The 16,276-nt window shown below is 37.6% G+C and overlaps 1 protein-coding gene across 1 annotated transcript in view; it reads right to left on the bottom strand.

The window, feature by feature from the left end:
• Positions 1-320: 320 nt before the first annotated feature.
• The window catches only part of LOC129254570 (stalled ribosome sensor GCN1-like), a 44,373-nt gene continuing 28,417 nt past the window's right edge, over positions 321-16,276 (bottom strand). The window contains exons 32-50 of the mRNA XM_064113135.1: positions 16,013-16,233; positions 15,228-15,435; positions 14,636-14,832; positions 13,887-14,144; positions 13,506-13,721; positions 12,959-13,123; positions 12,337-12,451; positions 10,791-10,930; positions 9,811-9,954; positions 9,038-9,307; positions 8,683-8,796; positions 8,050-8,280; positions 6,960-7,156; positions 6,386-6,500; positions 5,858-5,954; positions 4,783-4,931; positions 4,083-4,187; positions 3,113-3,331; positions 321-2,344 (exon numbers count right to left, since the gene is read on the bottom strand). Of these exons, the coding sequence (XP_063969205.1) occupies positions 2,222-2,344; positions 3,113-3,331; positions 4,083-4,187; positions 4,783-4,931; positions 5,858-5,954; positions 6,386-6,500; positions 6,960-7,156; positions 8,050-8,280; positions 8,683-8,796; positions 9,038-9,307; positions 9,811-9,954; positions 10,791-10,930; positions 12,337-12,451; positions 12,959-13,123; positions 13,506-13,721; positions 13,887-14,144; positions 14,636-14,832; positions 15,228-15,435; positions 16,013-16,233 (3,284 nt within the window). The 3' untranslated portion in view covers positions 321-2,221. The remainder of the gene's footprint in view (positions 2,345-3,112; positions 3,332-4,082; positions 4,188-4,782; positions 4,932-5,857; positions 5,955-6,385; positions 6,501-6,959; positions 7,157-8,049; positions 8,281-8,682; positions 8,797-9,037; positions 9,308-9,810; positions 9,955-10,790; positions 10,931-12,336; positions 12,452-12,958; positions 13,124-13,505; positions 13,722-13,886; positions 14,145-14,635; positions 14,833-15,227; positions 15,436-16,012; positions 16,234-16,276) is intronic.

Genomic DNA, 16,276 nt, shown 5'->3' on the forward strand with positions numbered 1-16,276 from the left:
GTAGTACATTTTATTTAAATTCTTTTGAAAAACATCTCTTGTGATTTTTTTTCAGTTCGGGGAACCACCACCACCCTTAAAGACCAACTATCGCAAATAGTAATACTTCTATGGACTTTATCTATTGAATAAAGAGGATTCCAATCCAAGTCTTAGTAATCTCATTATGTGCATAGCAATAACTTTCTTAATTACTTGTCTTATCTGTTTGGAACTTTCAACATTCTGCTATCTCCTTATCCTGTCTTTCACACAAGGTTGGATTCCCCTTAAACAGTATAGGCAGTGGCTAGCAAAGTTCATACAAAAACATCTTGAAGTGTAATATCCACTGTGATTTTAATCACATGACATCAGTGAGCCAATGAGATACAAACGAAAATGGGAAGAAGCCTTCTCACATTAAAATACATATATACTCTGAGAAAATTCCACTTATAATAAACGCAGGCAATGTATACATTAAACATGGTTAGATAATCTTGTAACATAGTAATTATGTGCAGTTGCCATACAATATTCATGTATTTCCTCACGTGTCAATATACTTTATAAAGTTTATTTTGTGTGCGAAAGTAAAACTTTTAAGCTGTGCAATATTTTAATACTCTTTATCTCTGAAATATTCATGTAAAATGCACATGTGACTAGCCAGTGACTTTGTCAGAGCTACTAGATAAATGGATGTCATGGGGGGGGGGGGGAACCCCTAAGGTACTATTCCATTAAATTGTAATCCACAACAATTACCACATATCGGAGCTTTAACACCCCAAAATAATCTACAGGTATCAATAAATACCTAGATAAAGGCTGTAGACCAATGTCTTCCATCCAAACTGTTTCTTGTAAAATGTGTCCTATTAAATTGACCAATGTTGTCTTTCAAAGGGTCTCTTGTTTTCAGCAACGGAAATTTACATCAAATATGTAAAAGGCTATATTTTTGTTTATGTTCTAAGCCCAAATCAAATACAGATCTAAATGTATATCATTGATTTCCTGTCATCACATTTTATCCAACTTGAAACAAAACAGAGTCAGTGGAACATATTTGAAATCACATTTGCTTTTACACAAATGTTGGTGTCTCAAAATACTTTGCAAATAGATCTCATTAACATGCACGAAGAATAAGATTATTTTCATTAACCAACAATGTTAATGCTTTGAGGGCAAAAACAAGAAACATCATGATTAAAAGACAAAAGACTAAATTAATTTCGAGCACATTATTCATTACTTTCAGATGTGTCCAACTTATGCAATATTTCAATTCTATTTTGAAACATTTCCCATAAAATTTTGATATTTGTACATGAAAATGAAGAATATTTCCCAAAAATATTGTGCTAAACATGACAACCCATGATTGATCCTGGTTGAAACGAAACACATAAAAATATAACACAAATATTCTCATTGACAATTGCACCATACAACTCTTGATGTATTTTTATGAGACAAAGCTGGTGAACAAGATAAATTGATACAAATGGTAAGAAGAAGAAAACCTTTGTCCAAATATCATCAATTTCCCAGAAGCTGGGCTGTTCATAATCAGACCCTGTGATATGTTGTAATACACAATCTTTAAATGCTGATGATGTATATCAGTGACTTGTAAACATTCAGAAAATTCTTCAGACCGGTTTGTAAAAAACAGTCACCTCATTTCAAGTCTGTAGTTTTCAAATTTTAATTCAAATGAATTTTATCGGCATATGCTCTTTTTATCAATCATGCCAGGATCGATTGATGCAATGGCCCCTGAACACAATTTGGTGTAATTTTCCCTTTTACAGCACAAAAGTCAAATTTTACAATGATTGGGGGCACTCTACCGAGCCTTCTCTTTGTGGGCAATGTCCAGATGAAAAACAACTTTCAAACATTACTTCGGAACAGCATCGGAACAATCTGAATGCTCTGAAGTGGGTGTGTTATTATCCCGTAACAAGCTATGCTGTCGTATATTTCTCATTGAGTCTATTCCATTTCTGAGTGATGAATAGCAGCTGGACGGGAAATATATGAAAGTATAGCACAGTCTATCTAGTACATGTTCACCAGTCATGAAACTATCATCACAAGGCTATCATAGTGATATTGGCCATGAACAGCAGTGCTCCACTGTCAATTCAGTCCTTTGAAATGAAGAATTAAAAAAGAAACTTAGATAGCGTCCTGATAAAATGTAAGACTACCATCTTGGAAAATATCAGCGCAAGACAGTTTCATCGATATCTATTTTTGGGAAGTTCTGTGCCGCAACTTTCCGTAATCTCTTGAGGCAATCATTGAGGTTGGAAGCTGGGACCGAGTCAAGGGTTTTCATCACTTCCTGTTACATAAAGAAAAGAAATACAGACAAATATAAGTTTGACATGTGGACATTATCTTTTTCTTCTTATCCTGTAATAGTGAATCGTTCATAATTGAATATCAACACACTGCAGAAGCTTGTTAGAATTATTTATTAAGTACTTTTAGGAATTCCTAAATAGTCATTCTGGGATGTTATTTTGCTTTATATATCAACAATTCTTAGAATACTGTAACATATATTTTCCAGGGATGCCATATAAAATCCAAATCAGGGGACCATTTAATAAAAGTCATCAAGTTATCTTCCTTCGACAGTTTCTATAGAAACAGTCAGAGGCCAGTGTTTCTTAGCCAATCAAAACCAAGGATTTCACTGAAATTATCAGCACTGGCCATTAAGTTTGTGCCGAAAACTTTCAAAAAGTGCCCCTCTGTCGATGAAAACATGGCAATTGCAAGAAAATAAGCAACTTATTTGTATGTCTGAATCCTTTTTTTTTTCATACATTTTTATTTTAATCTTGGGAAGGCTCAAGCCATAATGCGAGAACATTTCAACTTTTCACATGAACTAGAAAACACAGACAATTCATTTCAGGCAAGTCCCACATACACAGGCGGCAGGACGTACGTACTTGATGGAATTGTTCATCAATGGCATTCAAGTGGAATATAATAATTAACTGACTGACCACTCTGTGATTAACATAATGTGCATTTATTACAGTAAGTTGGAGATTAGATTTGAGCAAAGAAGAAAGGGTCCTTTCTTTTTTTTTCTCACCTGTAAAAATTCATCTCCATGTTTTAGCCTGAGAAGCGCAACCAACGCCCATTCGCTGTCGGCCTGTACAGCCGTGTTCTTGTCTTTCGTATTGCTGACCAAGACTACCAGTATCCCTCGTACAATTGACATGTCCAGAGGTGATTCTGTTGTCAAGGCAACATGGCAGATCATCTGAGCGATGGCCATTTTGACGTCGTTGGATGAGTGGTTGAAACACTGTACGAATACAGGAGAGAGTGAGGCATGAGTTCCTTGCAAGAGTTGATTTATTTGGTTTGATATTAGAGATAGAATTTCTAATTATGCAATCCCACGTTAGTTTGAAAAACTGTTAAACAAGTGAATGTAAAGTTTAATCTTCAAATTTAAATGAATTCTCCTTTGAATAATCAATAAAATCAGGTTATAACCTTGTTAGAATTTCATCTACCACACAACTGTAGAGATCAACTGAAGAAAAGTTTGTAGCCCTAGCAAATTGACAGTCTGAGGAAATTTGAATTTACCAGTAGTAGCAGTTGCTGGATCTTGGACTGTTAATCTACTGGTACTGCAACCTCATCTACCAGTCAATTAGAGCAGTCTGAAGGAGCCTAAAGCAATGTAGTAGGCGAAAGGCTCACAAGGTAATTTAATTGATTTTATTGATTGTGCACAGAAGATATTTGTACGTAGATCAGATAAATGATATTTAGTACACTCTTGTTCGGTCTTTACCAACTCAGTTTATTCAACCATTAGCCAAACTTTGTTTTCTTAATTTATTACATCTACATCAGTTTGTCTGCTTATTCATTTTATCCAAGACATGTAATTACATATATCAAGTGCTGGCAAAAATGGCCTTGATGATAAGAGGCTGAATGACTTCAGCTTAGTTAAAGAAATCTAATGATGCATAGTTTCTTGTATGACTTCCCAAACACCCCCACCCAGCCCAGAGCTCGTAAGCTCAACCTAGACTTACCTTGACCATAGCAGAGATGAGGGACTGCGGGACCTGTCCACCAGTTGCAACGCAGTGTTTTAGATAGAAGCCCATACCTCGAACACCAGCCACACACACAGGTATCTGCGGGAGAAAGTGAAAGCGATGCGATTTTACCCACATTTTCCCTTGCTGGCCCTAGCCTTGCCACAAACTGATGCCTGTGATATACATGTACATATACAGATGGGTGTTTCAAAATGCTCTGTGTAGGTTATGCACAACTTCTAACATATGGTTGGTGACGCATGGTTGTTGACCCTTTCTTGGGTGTAAATCAGATTATTAATAACTTTGATTCCTATTAACTGAAGTTGAGATCAAATCTTTGTAGATTTACATTCTTATTGTTAACAGGTATCAGAATCACAAAATAAACATTTTTCACAATTTTATCACATTAAAAAAATACCCTTCCATATAATGTATAACAACAGAAAATTTGGGGCATCTCATTTAGCACAAGAATGGGCCATCAATCATACTGAATCATGAATAACTGACAAAAAGCTTGATGACACATCAGCCATTTTCCCAAGCCGAATGAAACTCTTACACAAAGTTCACACATACAGACTCTAAAACCTATATACATGTATGAACCACTGTAGAAATCACTAATCCAAAATTCAGTATTCACAATACAATTTTTTTCCTGGTCTAAAAATTGGAATCTTACCCTGTCATTCAATGAATTCTTGATCATGACCTCAAGAACCTTTGCCGATCTACCATCACCCGTTACTCTCTCTGGTGAGTCTCTGAGCATGACTGACAGAGTGAGGGCGCAACTATGATGCAGCATCCAGTTCTGATTCGGTTCATTTACTATTAAAGAAAACAACGAGGCACACTCTTTATTGGTGCATAAACACTTGGTAAAATTAAGAGTTACTTGAAAAGACATACATGTATAGATGTTAGCTCAGAATGTTATATGCTTATCCCATCATGGCTGTACAGAGAAGAGGGGAGGGGGTGGCATTTGCCCTTATTAATTTTTAAAACTTCCTTCATTAGACCAATATTTTTGGTCCTTGATCAGACCAAATTTTTTTTTAATTGTCTACCGGAGCATTATTTTTCAACTTCGCAATGCCAAAATGCCTTTGTGTAAAAGCTAAATTGCTTTGCGTCCTCAATTACAAATTTTTGGAAAATTTCATTGTTGTTGCCCATTCAGAAAAAAAATGTGCATATAGTCATGCTTTATTATGAGAAATACAGCTTTGTAATGAACCATTAATGAAGTAAACTTTTCAGAGGTGCAGAAAGAAAAATAAATGAGAAAAGAACTGTCAAAGAAGAAGAAAATACATACATTATGTGATCACTTGTAACTAATGAAGACAGTTTATCAAGGGCAAGATGTTGATGTGAATAACAAAAAACAAAAACATTTTAAACTCTTTTTCTTAAGTGAATTCACAGATCAGGGGCCTGTTGCAGAAAGAGTTGCGTTTAAACAGAAGTCAAAATATCAAGCGCAAGTGAAGCAAGCGCAAATACAGATGCTTTATTGGCTGAAAATCAAGTTGCGCAAGATTTTTTGAGTTGCGTTTAATCGCAACTCTTTCTGCAACGAGCCCCAGACCTGTGAAAGAATATCTCACAAAGATGGTGCTCATAAAAAGCGTTAAGTTATATCACTTGATCACAGATCATTGCTTGATATAAAACAAGTACAGATTTCTGCCATGAGCATATTCAGAAATGAGGTTATGATTATGAATGGGATATTTCTACAAACTTACCGAGTAGTCTACTGTTGAGGATGTCTTCCAGATCTTCATCACTAAAGAATTTACACAATGCCCCTAGACACCCTGCTGAAGATATCCTAATGTTATTCTGTAAGATCACACAAAGAATAGAAACAAGTAAAGGTAAAGTCTTGCACTAGCATTGGGTAATTTCAAGTTCTTTTCATGTTTTTTAGGAATGCAAGTAATGATCTTGCTTTCATAATTTTAAATACATCATTGAAGTATTTTGAGGACTGAAAATAAATTTTTCTTTAGAAGATGTATGAATACACTTTTGGGAAAACAACATTTTTTTTATGAATAACTACATTACCAGAATGAGAAAAAGAATTACAAAAAAAAAATAATAAAAACAAGGAATTGAAACGGTTGTTATCACCTCTACATTCACAATAATTGTCCGCTGAATTCTATAACATCTATCCAATCTTTGTGAACATTCTAAAAATCATAAATTTGCTTTTTTAAATAATATTTTTCTCTATAATTGGAACTTTTCTCCAACGAAATGCTAACCTCTGTTGATGAAAGGTTACTGATTAGAGTTGTTAGGAGAGCTTTCTTGTTAGCATCACCAATCTTGGTCCCAGCACCCGTTATTGCCATTCTCAAAGCTTGGAGCATTGTCTCCCTGTATAAAGATAGAGAACAAGGTGATAGGAAACATAATTACATATTCATAGGACTACATGAAACTTCAACACAATCAAACCTCAGGAATCTGTAGACACGCGGCCATGCGGAAGAACAGTCTGTTGGCTGAGGTAGGCTTCGTGCATAAATAAATGAATGAAAATAAAAGACATTGAAATCTTCCTTCCTGATTTTGGAAAGCTGATAGATTTAATGTATCATTTTCAGTGTTCTGAAGCACCTTAGAGTTTAGCTATGAAATATTTGACTAATAAACACCTTCATCACCTTCAGTGTTACAAACAAGAGATAACAAGTGAGTTGAACACTTTATCTAAAACCTTTATCATTGTCAGTGTACTAAAAAAATTAAAAAATAAGTTGAACACTTCACCTAACACCAGTATCAATTTAAGTGTTTTAAAACATGAGTTAACAAGTGAGTTGAACACTTTACCTAACACCTGTATCATTGTCAGTGTTCTTGATGCCATTATGGAGCTCTGTGAAGAGAGGGTCCACCTTGGCATGAATGACCACCAGCTTCCCGAGGGCTGCAGCTGCTTCTAACCTGACCGCCCTGTTAGCATCGGTCAAGCCTCTGATGAACGTGGTTTGAAGCTGTGGCAGGAAAGCTTTCAGTAGCACACCAACCTGTAATCAAGATGCAATCAAGATGAACATTTATTAAACTTCAACAAATTTGGTACCAATTTCATAAAGACCTTTTATAGTAACAAATGCAAAATTTCTATAGCATACTTACAATCAGTCAATTAGATTGAAGGATTTGAGTAGCTTTATACTGTTATTTCATATTTGTTATACCACGTTTTATGACGGGGGTCCCTGAGTGGTAAGGTCCCATGAGTCACCCGTGTCTTTGATATGTTGTAAAAAAGAAGCAACTAAAAAATTGCACTTGAAAATAAGTATTTAATGCTTCAATAAAATAATAAGAAACAGCATCCAAATTTCATTTCATGTGTTGCGATTGTCCCCAGCAGAGATATGAAATGTTCAGTTTTTAGTCGCAGATATCCTGAAAGAGCATGAATTTTATCATTATTTTCTCCATATCAACAAGACTTAACTAATGTCCTTTGACTGGTTGAATAGAACAAAGAGCAGTTTAGACTAATCACATTTTGTATGTTTGTTTCTTGGCCCTAATATTGATATTGCTAACAGAAAAAAAAACACATAGGCTAGTATTCTGAAAACTTGTTAGTTTCAAATTACTGATAGCCAATAAATCATAAACATGTATTAATAACACACTCAAAATACAATCCCTGTTGCAGCTACATGTTGTTTCATATCACACACAGTAGTTGGCTATTTAATTTAAGGCTAAACTTGAGTACTACTTACTCGTTTCTATATGCATGAGCAAAATGTAAAAGTCTTGCAGCGCACTCGTATATATGAGAGTTTATTTAGTTCAAACTGGTGAGAGTTTTGAAGCCAGAGGAAGTTCTCCTAAATTTGATTGAACAGGTGATTGTACATATACCCCCTCCCTCCAAGAATCTCTTTGTACTCACTTTAGCGATGAGCAGCCCTAAGGTCTGTAGAATGGCCACCTTGACGTTCCAAGCGAAGCGGTCACCCAGGACACGGATCAGAGGTCCAGTGATGGCTACTACCTGAGGTTTGAGGGCAGTGATGCTGGTCCGTTGAATGACCTCACCTAACCCCAGGGCTGCTTGCTCCTTGACCTCCGGTGACCCTGACAGGATGCCTTCTCGGAAGTATGGAAGGACCGGTGTGATACCCTGTAAATAAAGTCATGTATGTATGATTGGTACTTGTATTATATTGGATGGCTCAGAATAGGATACTACAAATATTCCACGAGTACAAACTGTACAAATCAAAGATGAGTAAAGCACTGGTCCTAATAGGTGGAGTTTTTCTGGTATCCTATCAAAAAAAAAAATCCAATAAAACTATTCTTATCTTAAATGATAATAATTAATTAGACTATGCAATACAGCATGATATTGCACAAAACGATTTGTCATCAGATTTTGATGCATCATGCAATTAAACAGAAGTCTTTTGTCTATTTACCTGTACTTTTTTTTTGGGGGGGGAGGTAGGGAGGGGGGGGGGTATTCAGCACAATAATTTTTTAATGAAATTGTCGTTTTATTTAAGTAGTGAATTATACTTACCTTCTTTGGAAGGCAGAAGCCAGGTAGTTCATCATGTTTGCAATCCTCTGCAGCATACCGCACAGCAAGACGTACAGATCCAATATGACCCATCTGCTCTGCTGCACTCAAGCTCTAAAAAAATTAAGAATGCAGTTAAAATAATGTAGTAATAATAACATATAGCATTTATTAAGCATTGTTTATTTAGCTGCCTATTAAAAGAAACACTATATATTACCCCGGTTGTAGCTCCAGCTTCTGTTTCACAGGTCCTATTGAATTGTATACCAGTACAACTATGTATACCTAGAATTATGTCAATGTCTTAACTAGGAAGTGAGAGTTCCTCAAAAGTAAATATTTCATTACTTACCTTTGTTACAGCATTGAGGGCCTCCCAGCTCATCTCCAACACCCTGGTTTCAGGATCGTTGAACGACTGGATGAGCGCCCTCTGTAGTTGAGGTACATAATCTGCGTAGCTGCAGCTGGTCTTGCTGCAGTAGACCTGAAGCAGGGTGGACGAAGCCAGCCGCAGTCCTGCGTTGTCTCCCTTGAGCTTCTGGAGGAGTTCATCTATGATGGTCTGTTGACCTTGATGGTCCTGCACCGAGAGGACCACGGTCTGGCAGTGCTTCAGAGCCTGGATAAATACAAATGCATCAATGAATCGAAATACACAATACTATAAACAGGATCCCATTAAATAAACAAAGGTTAGCAATTAATCGTACACTCGATTTTCAAGACTGTAATACCTGTAGGGTTTGTTGAGTGGCCACCCTGTTCCGGAAGGCAATGGGATAACTAGATGTTGGGGGATTTCAAGTACTGTGTTTGGTGTTGGCATAGAACTGAGTCAAAATCTCAAAATGACTATATTCCAATACCCTGCTACATAAAACCTTACTACTAATATAATTTCTGCAATAAATGGAGCTCAATACCCAATCCAAACCATACATTTAATGGTAGGTATCATTGTTGGCAAAGTTATAATCACAAAGTTGGTTCCAAGATATTTTCTGACTTATCTTTCAGATAAAGTATAGAGTCTTATTTGATGGGTGCAAGCCAGAAATCGGATTGAACTTAAACACTTAGCTTTATATTCAGAGTGCAATGCTCCAATTACATCTCTTATACCTCTTGTTCTCTGTCTGTTCCTATGCAATCCTCCACAGCCGACATAAGAGCGTTGAGGATCTTGGCTAAGTGCTTGGTAAGTGAGTCTCCTGCCACCTCGGATAGGATGGCCAGGACACCGGTGTTGACTGGAGGCTGGATCAACTGCCATGGATCAATTAAAAAAATATATTATATATATTTTTTTTACAAGAACACACACCACACCTCTTCACTTTTAGATGTAAGAACACTGTTTCTGATACCTCTTTAACAGGTTATCAGAGCAGGGGCCCGTTTCATAAAGCTGTTCGTAAGTTAAGAATGACTTAACGCACGACTGGTGACCCTTTCTTGTGCTATATGATATATCCCTATGTAGCTGACTCATGTATAAGATCATGTTCCAGTCGTTCATAAAGTTGTTCGTAACTTTACAAACAGCTTTATGAAACCCCCACCTGGTGGGTGTTTCATAAAGCTGTTTGTAAAGTTACGAACGACTTTACGCAAGACTGGAGCATGTTCTTAGGTTATAACTCAATTACATAGGGATATCACATAGCACAAGAAAGGATCACCAGTTGTGCGTATAGTCATTTGTATCTTACGAACAGCTTTATGAAACACCCACCAGGACTACTTCTTGACTGCTACATAATTTTTTTTTTCTCTCTTTCTCAGAACAATCCTTTTTTTTCAATGAATGCAATTGAGCAAGTCAATACAAGATTTCCATCAGTTAGAAATGTATATTAGGTACCTTATAAAAGGCACATTTTTGTTGTCCTCAAGCAGAACTTGCATCTTCTGCTTTTTTTCAGTTATCTTCCTATTGCACCATAGCCATAAATAGGGAAATCAGAATAAAAGACAGAGCTGGATTACTGCACACAGAAAAAGACCAAAGTAGCTCTGAATTCTAAGAAGAACCTTAGCTGTCCAATTTAAATAAATCAATAACCAACCAAACAAACTTTTAACAGACACCTTTAACTTACTTTTGGTATAAGGAATGGTAGGACAACTCTATTCTTGACTGCCATAACCTGCTTGAGGCCATCCAGAGCAAATTCCCTTTTCTCCTCATCGGTCAGTTTTGAGAGAAGCTCTGGCAATATCTCTTCCAGAGCCTTGTGACCTACGAAAGAAAGTATTCAATGGTAAGCAAACATGTCAAATTTAAAAAAATAACAACTGGATAATCTTACTCCTTAAAGTTAAAGCGATCAATAGGTGCTTTCAGGCCAATTGGTTCAGGCATCAAAATACATGAAAATTATTTTAATAATGCAATGCCCACCTCAATCTGAAATTTTTGGTTGAGTCTTGAAGCTACGAGCATGTGCAGTGAGTTCTGAGTAGCAGACAAGCCTACAGTTCACTAACTCAGCTCCCTACCACCCCCAAGTACACTATGACGTGCCTTGCTCCCAATATACTCACTGGGATGGGATAAAAGTTTTCAGAATTTGCTTTCAGACTGCAATACCTGCGACCTTGGAAAATCCCTGCAAACTTGTTCATCATTTTTAAAAGTACTAACTTATTTGCAGGTATATTCTTTCAGGGATACTAAAAGTAATTTGCTTTCACATTGACAAATACATCTGGTATTTTATAATCTGGGTAGATTTTCTGATGAGAAAATAACAGGTATGATTCTTTTGTGTTTAGTGGGTGTGAAAATAATGTGGTTGTGTGAGTTCAGTGTAATACAAAAGATGATATGCAGCAAAGTACCCAATTTGGTTTTTATGCACGCACTGTGAGGACTGGTGTGTTGGCTCAGTTGGTAGAGCGTCCGTCTCACAATCGGGAGTTCAAACCCTGGCCGCATCAGACCAAAAGACGTTAAAAGATGGGAGTGGCTGTTACCCTGTTTGGCGTTTAAAGATTAAAGGGATAGAACCTCGTCGATCTGGCGCTGCACAGCGACTGCCGGGCCCACGATCAATTGGGCAAAGCAAATTTTCGGAGTATTTCATTTCATGTCTATTTCGAACAATAAATTATGGATTTTCGTCATTTTTCATTTTCATCACCTATACAAAATTCTCTGCAGTAATCCTGCTCAGCGTATTTTCCTCACTTATCTCCCCATTTCATTATAGGGAATGTAGTAAAAGCTGCAGTGAAAGATGCTGAGTGAGATCCTGGTAAAGACGTAGCACAGACTCTTGGAAAAAATGCCTAATATAAGGTTAAATATTGTTATTCTGAAACATTATAACAACTTTTTGAGATGGTGGAAGTTTCCGGCAGGGGACACACTCTACCCTTTTCAAAAGTATTTTCGACCCTGTTGTTAGCTCGTCAAATATATTCACAACCATATAACTTTGCCTGCGAAATGCTTCTTAATTTAGCAGTGAAATTTCATAAGATGTATTCCAATTCATACATTATGAACAATATATCTTTTGTTACCAATAAAACTATGAAGGCTATAAAAAGTCTCCACTGAAAATGCATCATTCTTTTGGAATGAAGTTGTAAGATTTTTTTCCAGATCATATAATATACTGAACAATATATTTTTTTTACCAATAGAACTATGAAGACTGTCAAATGTCCTTGCAGCAGCCTCTCTGACTTGAAGCAACGGATCACACAACGCTCTCTTCACTGTGGTTACCAGACTCTCAACATACGTCAGAACCTATTAGAAAAGTGAAGGAAAAGATTTTGTTAAAAAAGATTCAAATTTATTCGTTTCACATCTCTTAAACACACAACAAATAAAAACACCATTATTATACATTAAATACCGGTACATATATAATCAATTTAAAGATATTTTGAATAACACAGAACTACACAATAACATATAAAGAGATAAAGTGGATGTGAGTCAGAAGCAAGAAAGACATTTACTTATTACGCTACTCCCTGATTTTCTTACTAAAGCATGTCTAAATTGGGTTCTGTCACACAATTAATTGCAATCAATTGCCAATCAAGATCATTGTTGTATGTATATTTCATTTAAAACACTGTCCAGGACCCAATCAGATTGTTTTTTTTCATTTCGGCAATCCACAGCAAACCTTTTTGCTCTGAGACCCTGATGTGCTTTAGTTCAAATTGATCTATAAATTACAGATTTACAATTTATTGCACAAAAGTTTCTTGCAACACCCCCTCTAAGATGAAGCAACTGACAAACCTGTTCTCTGCTTGTAGAGCTGATGATTTCACTCAAACCGATACAGACACCTTGTCTCTGGTCACTCTGCGCCGAGTCCAGGCCCTTCTCTAAGACTGGGATCATCTCCGGCAAGACACGGTCACCTAGCTTGCGGACGAGATCACCCAATGTTCGTGCAGCAACCTGTCAAAGAAGATATATCACATCTGAATATTAGGCTTAGTCAAATGCACAAAACTGTCGCAAAATGTCATTTCAATGTAAAAATAGGGAATTCTTCATTTGTTTTGAGAATTGAATGTATAATTTGACATTTAAATTTCAATCAACAAATTTCACGAAAGCATGTTTATCAATACCCTGAGAGGACAATACGATGACTACACAAAAAGAGGGTCTCGGACCCCAGGGACATCTCCAGTTGTCAAGGTGTTGTCATTTCGGCGAGGTTCACTACTGGGAGACTTGCCCTTCAAGGAGTTCTCCTCAAAGCGCTAAAGGATTTTGCCCATGAGATTTATATCTGCGGGAGTTGTACAGTAAGGACCAGAAGAACATTACTGACCTGTCTCTTGTCATAGCTGGTGCTGGCCAGACATCCTAGAAGAAGGGTGAAGAGGGTCGAAAGGATGTCTTTGAGGGTTCTTGGAGTGTTGACAACCACCACCTTCCAGACATGAAGAGCTGCTTGGCGGACCATGAGGGCGGTGTCCGATCGTCCCATGTAGAGACCAGCCAGGACACGATTCCTCCTCTCCGCTCCAAGGATGTTGATGATAGCCTGATAGAAGAAAAGAACCAGACAATGCAGTCACACTTTCAAATCCGGAAGTACTACTCTATCTTCCACTAGTTCAAAATGTATTAGTATTATAATTTACTTCTTGTATGTTACTTCTAGATCAAGATCATTATAATGTAAATTTTGGGAAGCATGGATGCTCACCTTCGTGGAATGTTCCGTGCCAAAGTTATCATCTTCATCACCAACAGTCGTCATCTTGCCAGTGACGCCGGAGATGCGGTAGAGCAGATCACCAAGAAGCTGGACGGAACTGTATCTTATCCTCCAGTTATCATCAAACAGACCTTTCTCCAGCTCTGGGAGGAAGACGTTGACGGCCGTCTCGGCGTAGAGGTGGATGATGCGCTGACCGGCACGGAGGGCAGTTTCTCGGACATACTCGCTTTCATCAGCCAAGGCCTGTATCGTGGAGGAGAAAAAAGTAATTCCATCAACATTAAATCTCTAAAACAATATTTCATAGGTGGTTCAAATAGGGGATGTTCAAAGAAGACTTGGAAAAAGCAAATGGAGGAGGAGAGTAGGAGGGTTGGGTTAAGGAAGGAGGATGCACTGAATGGACAATGGAATGGAATAAATCCTACACGTACCTTCCAATCTCAATATTATCAAATGGAGAAAACGGTTGCATATCATAATTGTAAGAAAACTCTGAGGACTCGTTTGAAAATAAACACTCACATCAAATGGCACTCACACAATCATAAACATTGTATAAAACTGCTATTATAGCATATCAAATGTACTGTTTCAGTAAGCTTTCGGTCAAGGAGTATTTACTGGTTGCTATTTCAGTCAGGGCAAAAAATAGCAATTTGATCAAATGATATTGGTAAGTAAAGTGTAGTATATCACACAACTTTGTGTAATGACCAAGACTTCACACTCACCATGAGAAGGGGTGAGATGATGGGTCCAACGAAGGGAGCAAACTTGTCTCCGAACGTTCCTGGAAGATAGATGAACATCATGATGTAACCATCCCTGATGTGTGATGCTATGTCAGGAGCTTCTGCAGTCTTGACAAGGTCAGGCATGAACTTCTCTAGTTTCTGGAGGCCCATTCCTGCTATTACTTCACTAAGACCTAAAATTGGATTGTAAAAAAGGGGAAACTGGCTTGTCATATTCATGTATACAGCTTTGACTTAGAAGCATTTTGTAAACTGCATAGCTATAGACAACCAGGTACTCTATCTGTCCCTCCTCTTCTCTTCTCTGTCCCATCCACCTTCCACTTACTTCATTTTTGTTGCAGGAAAAAAAAAAGTATCATTCAAATGCAACTCATCAAATTATTGTCAAAAACTGTATTTTTACCAATCAGAACTGGCATCTGATATTTTCAGTTGCATTTTACCATGTTTCTGCCGAGGGCCCCTAGTTCTTGCTTTCTCCTTCCCAATTATTACTTCTCCCCGCTCCACCTCAAAGTCCCTCTTGCTCCTCCCAACCAATATTTTCCCTTCCTTCAGTTCTTACCCTGTGCTGCCCCCGATCGATCCACAGAGTTCTGCTCCGAGGTGAGCTTCTCCATCAACCAAGGCAGCAGATCATCAAAGCTACTTTCACCCATCCCTTTGACCATGGCCCCCAGGGCTCTGGCCGAAACCCTCCTCACTTCGGGTACTGGATCTAGCAGAGAAGACTTCAACCCGGGCATCACTGAGGGAAGGTATGGAGCAAGGTCCTGCAAAGTAAAAAATATGAGCAATATCATTGTAGAGATGGTCTTTCTTAAACAAGTGAGCTTCAAGTAATGTGTTATTATACATGACCTAATGCAGAATTATGATGGGTGTTAACAGGGTAACAACTTTACTTTTAAATTCAAGTGCTTCCCAGTAGGTAGAGATCCAAATATTTTAACAATATCTCAATAAGGCATTTTAGCAGCAATATACATACATCTTTTGCAAGCTACTCCAAATACAAAACCGGATGGGATATAATTTGCGTTTTCCTCTTCTTACTTCTCCCTTCAGACAACTATACCAATTTATAAGAACATCTTGCCATATCCCACCTTTACTTGTCAGAGTGCTTGATTTGAAATAATCATTGTATGAATTGGACATATGTCAGGGGTTCATCAGAAACACTGACCAAGCCGAGATCACACTACCCAAGCAAGTGTAATATGGTCTTACTGAGGGTAATTAGTCCTATCAATATCATATAGACACTGTCCACCACAACCACACCTAAATACGTAACATATCTCATGCTAAGAGGTACTAATGAGAAATAACTTGATAATAACCCACCTTTTGGTCAGTCAGGGAGTACATATTCCCAATGATCTGGCATGCCATCTTCTTGGTCTCTGTTGACCTGTCCTGGAATGACCTTTGAACTACTGGCATGATGAGAGCAAGCGAGGGTGCATCGATGAAGTGAACAAACTTGGTGTCCAGGAGAGTCTTGAGACTGCTGGCTGTTTGACGGGATGGGTCGGACAGTGCCTCAAGAAGGTTTGGTACAATGGCTGTGTTACAAACAGACAATAGTAAATGCTACATGACAACTGG

This window comes from Lytechinus pictus, chromosome 2 (genome assembly GCF_037042905.1).
Source record: "Lytechinus pictus isolate F3 Inbred chromosome 2, Lp3.0, whole genome shotgun sequence".
NCBI classification, from domain to species: domain Eukaryota; kingdom Metazoa; phylum Echinodermata; class Echinoidea; order Temnopleuroida; family Toxopneustidae; genus Lytechinus; species Lytechinus pictus.